This window comes from Botryllus schlosseri, chromosome 5, assembly GCF_051294905.1.
Source record: "Botryllus schlosseri isolate E-star chromosome 5, Bs_hap1, whole genome shotgun sequence".
Classification (NCBI taxonomy): Eukaryota; Metazoa; Chordata; class Ascidiacea; order Stolidobranchia; family Styelidae; genus Botryllus; species Botryllus schlosseri.
In genome coordinates, this window is record NC_137240.1 from 1022567 (window position 1) to 1034816 (window position 12250).

Genomic DNA, 12250 nt, shown 5'->3' on the forward strand with positions numbered 1-12250 from the left:
GAAATTGGCATATCGGCGCTCTCCATGACCACACATTAAACAGGATTATGACTCTAAAATATCAGGTGGGCCACAGCACATTTTTAAACTGGAAAATGGGCCACGGCCAAGAAAGGGCTGAGAACCCCTGCGCTAGACCATGTTTTCTCACTTCCAAGCGATATAAGCGAAATTATTGCACTTGAAAATATGGATTCGCAAAAATAGCCTGGACGCTTGTACGGGTTGGAATTGCGTCAAACTTGTTTTGCATCGTTTTTGTAGACAACTCAACAATTTCATAGGGTTGACGGTGAAATTTGGAAAATAAATTTTCAGTTTTCTTTTACAACAAATTCAAAATTATCAGACTCCTGCGCGTTCACATCTACCAGTTGGAAGAAAGCCAAATTTCGTGTGTCGCGTTTTGTTTGGGCAGCATAACAATTTAACCAGCGAATCTACGGAATCAAAGAAAGTTATTTTTGAACAACCCTAGTGGTCAGTCACTTTTCATATCTTTTTGCAATTTCGCGAACCTGATGTCATATTTTCCGAAATGCGATCTTGTCTCCGGAAGCGTCGTTTTGATGACAGACAAACAGACGTCGCGTATCAACGCCGCTATTGAAGCCAGATTTGGGAGGGAAAACGTCATTCGACTGGCGACACCTGGAGAATAGTCAAATTTTGGGATTAAATGAACGGAATAACCAGCGGCTCGCACCAGTCAGAGATGAGCTCGGAGACAATGCAGTTAAGGTTGTAATCACTCGAGTCATTTTCTCAAAATACGGAAATGACTCGACTCGAGTCAACCTTTGTATTGACTCGACCGGAACTCGAGTCATTGCGCAGACGGCCAATACCGACATTTCATTGTGATTTTGAAGAATAGAAAAGTAACCATACCATTGGGATTTCGTCTATTGGTACTGGTACTTGAAAATGTGTCCAAAAACTGCTAAAAGTAAAAAAAATGAGTATATTTGAAACGCGAATCATTCGATATCACAAAACAGTTATAAAAAGTGGATTTATTCAGACTTTAACTGGAAACTGAGCAGTGAGCAGTCAACACATTGACTTGGACTCGGACTCGAGTCATTATACCATGACTCGGACTCGACCATCTGTGTGCTGACTTGGACTTGAGTCGGTGGTGAATTGAAAATGACTCGACTGGACTCGAGTCAAAACTATAAAAGATTGACTTGTGACTCGGAGCCTTCTGACTTGGTTACAACCCTGATGCAGACTCTGCAGAATGTGTACAGTTGCAGAAAATACGTTTCAGCTTCAGTTGACAGCGATTTCCTGTTGACGTAAGTTGATTTATGAGCTCAGTGGCTTTTCCTGCATCGTCAAAACTACAAGACGAGTTAGCCTAAAGAAATCAGTTGCGGTGTCTCAAGCATACATTTGTAGTATTGCGTTCCTGGAAACACATATCTCTGCAGTTATATCCAGCAGTAGAAAACAGAGATGTTCAAAGTTTTCATAGCGATTCATCTTGCTGGCATGGCGTACGGATACCGCCAGAATGTCCTCGACTTCTGCTCAACGGTTATTAATGGATATAGATCGGACGTAGGTTGTGAATGTATGGGTAAAACCGGTAAGAGTGGTCCGCCCGGGCCGAAAGGGGACAAAGGAGACGAATTTGATCCATCAGAGCTGATGAGTCAGCTTGAAGTTCTGAAAAGTAAATTTTGACAGTCTGCCAGGGTTGTAATGACGCGAGTCAACCTTTTTAAGTGACTCGACTTGAGTCACTCTATGTATCGACATGACTTGATCAAGACTCCAGACTAATTTTGTCTTTTATCTGTTTCAATAAACCTGTTAAGGGAAGAGGTGGTTGGACTCAAACTTGAGTCTGGACCCTTTGCACCCTCACTCGACTCGATGGTGAATTGAAAATGACCATTTTGACTTGAGTCAAAACTATAAAAGTAGGATTGACTTGTGACTTGGTTACAGCCCTGCAGCCTACTATTAAAATCACGGCCTCTATTACAAACTTTTGCTTTTCCAGGTAAATTGGAAAGAATGGAGAGAAATCCCGAGATCACATGTAAGTTGAGACACCAAAAGAATTGGGTTTGTAGCTAAAAGGCTTATCATTGCCTTACCTTTTTGATATTGGCCACAAACTTATTCATTTCTCTTTGTGTTTTAGTCCAATATTGTTTAATTGGGGTGAAGAGTGGCGCGATACCAGACTCATCTATGAGCTCATCCACCGATTATAACGCCCGTCACCTAGCAAAATATGGACGCCTGGACAGGACTCTGTACGCGGGGGCATGGTGCCCCCTAACAAGTATGCCCAACATATTATAATAGGGCTGAGCACAATGATTCTTCCGAATTGAGTATCAACTCTAATGATTTAAGTCGAACAGTGAGAGATTTACCCAGCCCTTATTGCAAGACATGTGACTCTTCCGCTTCCCATCGAGAAGTGATATCATATTATCATATTAATAGCAACCATAGGTCAATGGATACAAGTTGACCTGGGCTCGCCGCACCTGATCAAAGCGACAGTTACACAAGGCCGAGACAGTCCGAACGGTAGTTCGGATTGGGCCACGACGTACAAGGTAGCATGTGGAGTCACAGATACCAATTTATCCATAATCACCGAAGGAGGGAAACATAAGGTTGGTATGGGAATGTTCAAAATACGGGCCCTTGAGGGCCAAGCTTTTGCATGTGACGAGACCTTATCGTAACTATAGAGTTGCATTCAAACAGAACATATTCTTAAAACAAACATACTTGACAGGAAATAGGTGCCATTTATGGTATATACACTGTACATTAGGGCTCTTCAAAAATGACTTTTTTTCTCAAATCGTACTGGCTACTTGATAAAATTGTCAGGTTACCTAATTTAAGCCTGTACACAAAATTTGGTTCAATTCCAACCAGTGGAAGTGGAGTTATTGCCGTCGAAAAGTCTGGATTTGAATAAAATAGTATTTACGGTGAGCACAACTATAATAAATAAACAAAGAATCGGTCACCGTAAATACTATTTTATTCAAATCCAGAGTTTTCGACGGCAAGAACTCCACTAAAACTTTCATGGGGTGAACAGAAAATTTTGAAATTTTTGAATATTTATTTTCATATAATAAATAGAAATTTTCTTCTCCTGTAGCAAAGCGGTTACTGGCTGGAATTGATCCAAATTTTGTGTGCAGGCTTAAATTAGGTAACCTAACAATTTTATCAAGTAGCCAGTACGATTTGAGATAAAAAAGTCATTTTTGAAGAGCCCTACTGTACATACAGTGGAAGATAATGAAAGCTATTACGCCGGACATTATTACTATACCAGTAGGCCAAGGTTACCGTTACCCTGTCTGTTCAATACATTGCCTTGTGTCTCGTATAGAGGTTTGTGCATTGGGGTTGTTTAAAAATGACTTTGTCCTTCTAATTTTACGGGATAGTTGACGAAAGTGTTAGGTTGACTAAAAACCAATGCATAACAAATTTGGCTCAATTTCAACCTGTACAATTTGAAATAATAGTAATAGACTAATATTAACAGTGGGTAGTTCTACAATTTTAATATAGAGAAGAACACAAGAATATACGACTGTAAATACTACTTTTTAAAATATGAAATTTTGTACTCCAATAGCTCCACTTCTACAGGTTGGAATTAAGCCAAATTACGTGTGCCAAGAATTTTATCAACTACCAGTAAAATTCGGAGCAAAACTTCATGTGTTTTATTGAATACCGTAGTTTCAAATATTACAATCACTAGTCACTACTGTATGTTTTATCGTTATGACTAAACAAGGTTTGCTAACATTAGTTACCCTGGGGGATCATTTTCATTGCCAATTTTTCCAATACAGTGTTCGAAAACCCTATCGTGATTAAAAGGTCAAACCTACAGCATGTTATTTTCAGATATTCCAAGGAAACTCCGATCAGACAACGAAGGTAATCGGATGGTTCCCCGAGCCTGTGACTTGTCGTTACGTGCGTCTCTACCCACAGACCTGGCATACTTTTATGTGTCTTCGAATGGACGTAGTTAAAGCTAATTGTCCTTGAAAATGGAGCCTGAGTTGGTTTCATTTCTTTCAAATACGAAAATACATTGATTTCTGCAAATTAAGTAGCTTTCTGTGTTGATTTTACCAGATCAAATGTATGTAAACAGTACAAGCATGAGGTTGCATAAAAGCTGTCCCTGTCACCATAGTAACTAAAAACAAGTGTCACTGAAAATATGTACCTCACACTTGCGGGCAAACGCCAGGGTATTTAACAAGTCACAAGTCAATTCAACAACTTAGAGTTTTGACTCAAGTCAAGTCGAGTTATTTAGAAATCACCACCGAGTCAACCCCGAGTCCAAGTCAGGGAGCAGAGGGTCGAGTCTCCAAGTCACTGTACAGTAGGGTTGTTCAAAAATAACTTCTTTTCCAGATTCCGGGGATTCACTGATTAAATTGCTTGGTTGGCAAAAAAACGCCGTACGTCAAATTTCACTTGATTTCAACTAGCAGATGCGAACGCACAGGAGTTTGAAAATTTTGAATTAATTTTGAAAAAATCAAGACATAAATTTTCAAATTTTTTTGTCAATCCCATGGAATTGTCAAGTTGTCTACAAAAACGAAATAAAACAAATTTGACGCAATTCCAATCTGTAGAAGCGAAGTTATTTGTGTTATTCATTAGGCCTATTAATTATGGAATAACCCACCGTCCAGGTCAATTTCCGCGAACCAAAAATTTGTAACTGCAATAACTTCGCTTCTACTAGTTGAAAGTGAGCAAAAATTCTTAAGCATCGTTCTTTTAGACAACTTGATAATTTCATGGGGTTGACAGTAAAATTTGAAAAATTATTTTATGATTTTTTTTAATTCAAAACTCCTGTGCATTCTACATCTACCAGATGAAATCGAGTCCAATTTGGTGTGTAGCGTTTTTTTAGGCAACCTAACAATTTAATCAGTGAATCCCCAGAATCCGGAAAAAGAAGTCATTTTTGAACAACCCTACTGTACAGTTCCCAGAGTGTAGGCTCGACAGTAGAGTAATTTCCAGGTTACTAGCGTCGAAATGCTACCGCAGGCCCAATTGAAGATGTAAACGCGGGACAAAGTATCATTTGGTCATAGCAAGGTGACGAAATTTGCCACTGTAGATACTATAATTTACAAAAATGGTGAAAATTTCAAATTGTCATAGCTCTGGTGTTACTGGCTGAAATCGACTCAAATTTTGTGTGCAGTCGCTTTTTTTTTATAAAACTTAACTATATTTTCAACTATCCAGCGAAATTTGAAAAAAAAAAATGGTAATATTGAACAATTCTAGCGGCCATATTCAAGTCCATATTCGGCAACGACTGAAATCCGATCAAACGCGGTATGAGTATGAGACGTTACAATATCAGTTCCAAATCCAGCTTCAAAATAATCTTAAATTCAGATCCGATAAAAATCTGGGAAAAATCATCAAATTTGCTTAGTTCAAATCCAAACCCATGTTCGTCTCTGTATCAATTACATTATGGATTTTGATTTGGACTTGGATTTGAAAATACTAAATCCGCTCATCCCTGCTACCAACCCGAGTAGAAGTCCGTGTCCGGAACCGCCAACAGATTGAGATTGAAAAGCGCGCAGAACACGACCAGTTTCGAACGGACAGACGACGTTTCGCTCGAATTCATCGAGCGTCCTTCTATGAGCAGCTGCACGAGAGGTACACTGCCAACCGAGAGAGAGAGAGATTCTGTTTTCGTCAACCGTGCTTATCAATACCATACAAACAAAAATAGGTTGAATGTGATATGTTAAGTATGGTGTAGATCAGCGGTTCTCAACCTTTTGTACCTCATGGACAGGCGAACCTTCAAAAATCTCACTTTATTTAAAGCTGCTATTCTGATATTAGATATTTATTAATGGTTATATTGCAGATTCTGGAGGGCAAAGCTTGCGAAGACCCGTTAGAAACTACCAACTTCATTGCGTTTATTCGGTATTCTTTGAAAGAGATGGGACTTTGCTATGATCCCTATTATATCCTACCGACAAGTGCCCCCAATTGTACTTGACTCTCCTAACTTTAACTTATAACTTACGTGAAACGAATACTTTTGAACAGTCTATGGAGACGCCACACAAAAGATATTATCCAAACTTCAAAATCAGTTTGAAATTTGATGTTTTATTTCTCGAATTAATGGATAACGGTCAAACTTCTTGCAATCTGGAATTGAAATATAAAATTCCAATATAATCGGCGACCAACAGGAAACTTGCTACGGACCAGCAGTTAAGATCTAATGGTATAGTTCAAAATTGGGCAAATAATTAATCCTAGCTGTCGAATTAGAATAATTAGAGCAAAATGCCGTTAATCTAATTCTAATCTAATTTCTGACATGCTTCTACGCACTCATTTAATTATAATCTAATTGTGAAAAGCTGAAAATTTTCCATTTGTCAAAATATGACATCTACCATCTAAAAATAGCACATTGAACGGTCTCTTATTCGAATTTCATGCTGGCGATGTCATATTTTGGTGATACGATCGTTGATATGCGATGTTCTTTCCAGTCATTAACTAATTGCTGACGATTACCCCTGACGAGTGTCAGCCGAAAATATTCAGGTTCATTTAAATATCAATAAACTATGCCAGAGTTTTGAGGATAAATCATCCATTTAGCTTTTTATCACCCATTGACCGACTGAAATCGCAGCTAAACTTACCTTTTTCCCGTGATTCCGCTCTTGGTGCATAAAGTCATCAACGAATTCCACAGTTGACGCAGGAATGTCGCAGAGAACGCCAAAGTGCGTAGTAACCTAAAGTATTGCTTTTGTTAACACGAGCACAAGGTTACCAGCCAATTCAGCACTTGGCGAACACCAATCCTAACCCACTCCTACCCTAGCCCCTGAGGCCCTGACTAGGGCTGAGTGCTTCTATTCTGAATCGCATATTAGGCCTTGAGACAAGTATTAATCATTATGACGCCACATAATAGGGTGGAGTGAAAAATGGAAAATTTTGAATTTTAAAACGGACACTTGATATGTGGTGCCAAATTTAAAAAAAATAATTTCTATAATAATTTTGGGCTCGTGCACCCTCTAGTGGTCGTGCAATTGCACCGAACGAGCCAAAAATAGCTAATTTTGCTATATATTGACGACCGCTTCCTCTAGAAAGCTGATTTTGGCCTCAAAAGATGCGGAAGCAACAAGTTTCTATCTCACTTCCACAGAACTTTGTCTTAAAAATGAACAGAAAAAAAGTTACGAGGAAATTATTGATTTTTAGACCATTTTTCAGTAAAATTAGGCACTGAAGCAGGGTACGAGGCCAAAAGCGTGTAGTGATCGATCTTATGACTGACAACTCCATATTGGAAACACATAAATTGTTAATTCATATTGAAAACACAAAACCATCAATTCCATATTGAAAAAGATATATTTCGAAGATGATTTCACTACCAGAGTATCAGTCTGCACAAACTTTGAAATCTTGTTTTGTATTAAAAGATTTCATCTGTTTTTGAGACTTCAGTTTTTCTCTGATTAAGTCATCTCTACGTTTAAATCCCGACACATGGGCAGATGCTTTGGTCACCACTTTAACGTCTCTTTCCACTGCCTGGTTGTGCCAAGGATGTTTGAGGAGATGACCTTAGATTTTCCATCTCGAGATATGGTGAGTTTTTGATTGCTGGTGGCTGTTCCATATCTTTTAGATTCAAGTTGACAATTTAGTGGTATGATTTGGCCTTGATGTTTATAATTGGGATTTTAAACAATCTGATTCTAGTGTCAATGTTGTTTTTAGGTTTCGTTTCATTAACATATCCTCCTTCAAAGTCATTAATTGGAATCTGGTATTCTGTTTGATCTGCTCATAGTTGTAATCTTGCAAGTCTTCCGAGGCCTTCATCATCATCGCCGAGCATTCCCAAAAGACATTATCCGGATGTGCAAAATATGCTTTTCCTTGTAGCAAAGGTAATGCAAGGTTGCGAATTCGTGTATCAGAAATCTTTGTAATATGGGAAACTATGTTGCAGAAGTTTTTAGCACCATCAACAATGGAATTGTGCCTTTTTTTTTCAAACCATGACGGAAAATAAAACTCCATGCAGAATTAAGCAAGATAGTTCAGATTGCTTGATGGATGACTCTGTCGCACATGTATGCTATCATTGCTATGTATAGAACCTCAAAAAATCAGGAAATCTGAACTATCTTACTCAATTCTGCATGGAGGTTTATTTTCCGTCATGGTTTGAAATAAAAAGGTACAATTATGGATGACTCAGTCCCACATAGAACATGCCGAATTTTTAGTTTCTATGTGCGACAAAGTCATCCATCAAGCAATCTGAGCTATCTTGCTCAATTCTGCATTGAGGTTTATTTTCCGTCATGGTTTGAAATAAAAAGGCACAATTCCATTGTTGATGGTGCTAAAAACTTCTGCAACAGTTTCCCATGTTACAAAAGCTTTCTAATACACAATTCGTAACCTTGCACTATCTTTGCTACAACAAAAGGCATGTTTTGCACATCTGTGAATGCTCGGTGATGATGATGAAGGCCTCAGAAGACTTGCAAGTCTATAACTATGAGCAGATCAAACAGAATATCAGATTCCAATCGGCGACTTAGAAGGAGGATGTGTTAATGAACCGAAACCTAAAAACAGCGTTGACACTAGAATCAGATTGTTCAAAATCCCAATTATAAGCATCAAGGCCAACACCAAATTGTCAACTTGCATCTAAAAGATGCGGAACATCCACCAGCAATCAAAAGCTTTTCATATCTTGAGCAGAAAAATCTAAGGTCATCACCATTAAGGATCAATCATCCTTGGCACAACCAGGAAGTGGAAAGAGACGTTAAAGTGGTGACCGAAGCATATGCCCATTGCTCATGTGTCGGGATTTGAATGTAGTGATGGCCTCATCACACAAAGACTGAAATCTCGAAAGCAGATGAAATCCTTTATTACGAAACAAGATTTTAAAGTTTGTGCATACTAATACTCTGGAAGTGAATCCATCTTCGAAATATATCTTTTTTCGATATAGAATTGATGTTTTTGTGTTTTCAATATGGATTTGCAATTTATGTGCTTTTAATATGGAGTTGTCAGTCATAAGATCAATCACTACAAGCTTTTGGCATCATAGCCACTGCTTCAGTGCCTAATTTTACCTAAAAACATCCTAAAAATCAATAATTTGCTTGTAACTTTTTTTCTGTCCATTTTTAAGACAAAAGTTCTGTGGAAGTGAGATAGAAACTTGTTGCTTCCGCATCTTTTAAGAACAAAATCAGCTTTCTAGCATAAGCGGTAATCAATATATAGCGAAATTAGCTATTTTTGGCTCGTTCGGTGCAATTGCACGACCACTAGAGGGTGCACGAGCCCAAAATTATTATAGAAATTATTTTTTTTAAATTTGGCACCACATATCAAGTGTCCGTTTTGAAATTCAAAATTTTCCATTTTTCACTCCACCCTAGCCACATAACATGAACAGCGTGGAAAGTTTAAATACGGTATGCATCTTCCATGCAACCACAAAGAGTAAAATTGCCAGTTTTACAGCATATTGGAGATAATTTGGTATTTTTTTCGATCATACCCATTTCCTTGTACTGTGTGACAAAGTCATTTCCACTGGATTTATTTACAGAAAAAAACGATGCTCAACAAATTTGGCTCAATTCCAACCCGTGGAAGCGAAATTATTGACGTTCACAATTTAAGATCTCTAATCATAGTATTTACGGTGGGTAGATCTGTAATAAATAACGAAAGAATTTGACACCTTATATACTATTTTTTCCAAATCCAAATTTGGAATTGGGCCAAAATTGGGGTGCAGTATTTTTTTATGTAACCCAACAATTTTATCAGGTATCCAGTAAAATTTGAAAAAAAAGTTATTTTTAACAGCCCTAGTGTGTAGCTTTTTACAAAATGTTTCGTATGGTGCGATAATGGATAATCAGGGTTTACAGCCTTTCGCAGTGGAGAATAGTGACATAACTATCATTTTTGTTGGTAAATACACTGCAGTAAGCAGCAATAAACGTGTAATTTCACTGGTAACCAAGCAGAAAAATAATATTAACACATAGTCTCACTTGTTTTTCTGAACATTCACTTTTTTCACGGTGATCAAGTGATCACAAATGGCGCAAATCGAGTCCAGCGTTTCGTTCGTGTGCGACTCGTAAATTCTTCTGTCCACGACAAAGTCGACAAACAGTTCCGACGACAGGACAGACTCGCTGTCCCGGACAAGCTCTGACGTCGACACGCGGCCTTCCTGCGCAAAGAAAATTGCATGTAGTGGAAAATGATGTTTGTAACTCAGACTTGCGAAACTACTGAATTTTCAAATTACGCAACTACAACTAGAACTACTCGCATTTCAAAAGTCTCGACTAGAACTAGAATTAGAACCACTTAATTTTGCAGAACTCGCAACTAAAACTACATATACTCACTTTTTACAACTACAACTAGAATTAGAACTACTCACTTTTCAAAGCTCGCAACTAGAACTACTCATATTGCTAAAGTCACAACTAGAACTAGAGGTAACTACTTGATTGTATAACTCGAAACTATGGCTATTTAACTAAGACTATTCACTTTTCAAGCCCCACAACTAAAACTAAAACTTAAGTCTTTTAAAAATTAGCAACCTTTCCCTTGTTCATTTTATTTCATCGGAATTGGACCGCCTTTCCACATAAACATCAGTACAAGTTAGAAATGGGAGTGGTTTTGACCCTCAAAACCATCCCCTGGCTACGCCACTGTTCATAGTGATGACTCTAAGCTAGCAATGACTGCAAGGACATCACACAACAGAACATTGTCAACACGTGTTTTCTAGTTGATCTACAACTAATTTTGTTTTAAAATGCGCAACTAGCACTAGAACTACTCAAAAACCATTAGGTAGTTGACCATCAACTAACTAAATTTGCAGTGTGCACAAGTCTGTTGTCAACAAAACATGCCTGACCTCTGAATGCGAGAGCTGATACTCCATCTCTTCGGTTTCACTGTCGGAATCATCGTCGGAGTCGGGGTCTGAATTTGGCGGGGTCGGCAGATGAACCACGAAATATCGCACGCAACGCAAGTACTCCGAGAAGCAAGACAACGATGCAGATTCTGCAATCAGAGTTGAAAAGTTATCAAATTTTCAGTTTTCCAAATTAGACTAGAATTAGAATTAGAGCTACGGCACAATTGGTATTTGTCTGGGCTATAGTTCAAGAGAATCCCACTGGGTAGTGCACTTTTAAAGAGTGTCACACACTCACACACACCACCACAAGCTTGAACAGATCACGACAAGGAAAGGTAAATTAAAAGACTAAAACTGGGTTTTCCACTCTCCGTGGAACAACGGATTTGCTTTCTCAGAATCGCTTGGTATATCACTAAAACCAAGAAGACTTATTCTCATATCACTGTCAAAGTGACAAAGGCCTCTGTTACGGAAACAGATACTGTAATTTTATACTTCCTCGCGCGTTTAAACAAAGAGTTCCGGTCTCCGGTGGAAGGAATTGAAGATGCATATACCGACTTGGCAATGCATGCCATGAACGCTCCATAAAGATGACATATTCAAACATAAAAACAACTGCATAAAAAATGCATAAAAATGTATTAAACGCCAGTATACAACAAGTATATACAGTGAATTTGTTAGTAGACTACAAATACGAGGTAACAATGTTCAGCGGCCTGCAGCATCTTTTATAGTCGAAATGCGGCTCGCTCTTCATGGGAAGTAGAGAGCCCATGGGGTGGACGGTAAAATTGAAAAAAATGAAAAAAATATTACAATTTATTTTACAATAAATAAAAAATTTTCAAACTCCTGCAGCTTCACATCTACCAGTTGAAATAGAGCAAAATTCGGTGCGCAACATTTTTTTAGCCGATCTAACAACTTTATCAAATAGCCGCAAAAATTTAAAAAGAGTAATTTTGAACAATCCTATTGTCCATGTTTGTATGCAAATAGAGAAGTCACAGAACTCTGGTTTGAAGTAAATATTCATTACAATCTTTTCGTTTTCTGTGAAAATCGCGTTATAATGGTTTTGTTTCTGACGCACAGTTCATTTTGTGTACCAGTATTCTAACTAATGTAATATATTTATATTTTGTGACCAAGTGAAAATAT

The 12250-nt window shown here is 38.0% G+C and overlaps 2 protein-coding genes across 3 annotated transcripts in view; one reads left to right on the top strand and one right to left on the bottom strand.

The window, feature by feature from the left end:
- Window positions 1-12250, bottom strand: part of LOC145438543 (ubiquitin-protein ligase E3C-like) — a 28142-nt gene that overhangs the window by 11251 nt on the left and 4641 nt on the right. The window contains exons 8-12 of the mRNA XM_080315877.1: window positions 11072-11223; window positions 10179-10363; window positions 6753-6848; window positions 5599-5738; window positions 519-651 (exon numbers count right to left, since the gene is read on the bottom strand). Coding sequence (XP_080172003.1) covers window positions 519-651; window positions 5599-5738; window positions 6753-6848; window positions 10179-10363; window positions 11072-11223 — 706 coding nt within the window. The remainder of the gene's footprint in view (window positions 1-518; window positions 652-5598; window positions 5739-6752; window positions 6849-10178; window positions 10364-11071; window positions 11224-12250) is intronic.
- LOC145438544 (lactadherin-like) lies at window positions 1226-4129 on the top strand. Of its 2 annotated transcripts, none has more exons than XM_080315879.1 (5): window positions 1226-1684; window positions 2018-2056; window positions 2162-2305; window positions 2482-2648; window positions 3919-4129. In XM_080315879.1, exons 1-5 carry the CDS (start codon window positions 1465-1467, stop codon window positions 4063-4065), a joined length of 717 nt encoding a protein of 238 aa, XP_080172005.1. In that variant the 5' UTR covers window positions 1226-1464; the 3' UTR covers window positions 4066-4129. The 2 variants fall into 2 exon arrangements, with proteins under 2 accessions (XP_080172005.1, XP_080172004.1); XM_080315878.1 differs by having other exon boundaries at window positions 1234-1684; window positions 2473-2648.

Coding starts and splice junctions, on each gene's coding strand:
- LOC145438544 (XM_080315878.1), top strand. CDS start 1,465: ATGTTCAAAGTTTTCATAGCGATTCATCTTGCTGGCATGGCGTACGGA. Junction 2,057..2,161: donor GAGAAATCCCGAGATCACAT/GTAAGTTGAGAC, acceptor TTTGTGTTTTAG/TCCAATATTGTTTAATTGGG. Junction 2,306..2,472: donor GGCATGGTGCCCCCTAACAA/GTATGCCCAACA, acceptor TCATATTAATAG/CAACCATAGGTCAATGGATA.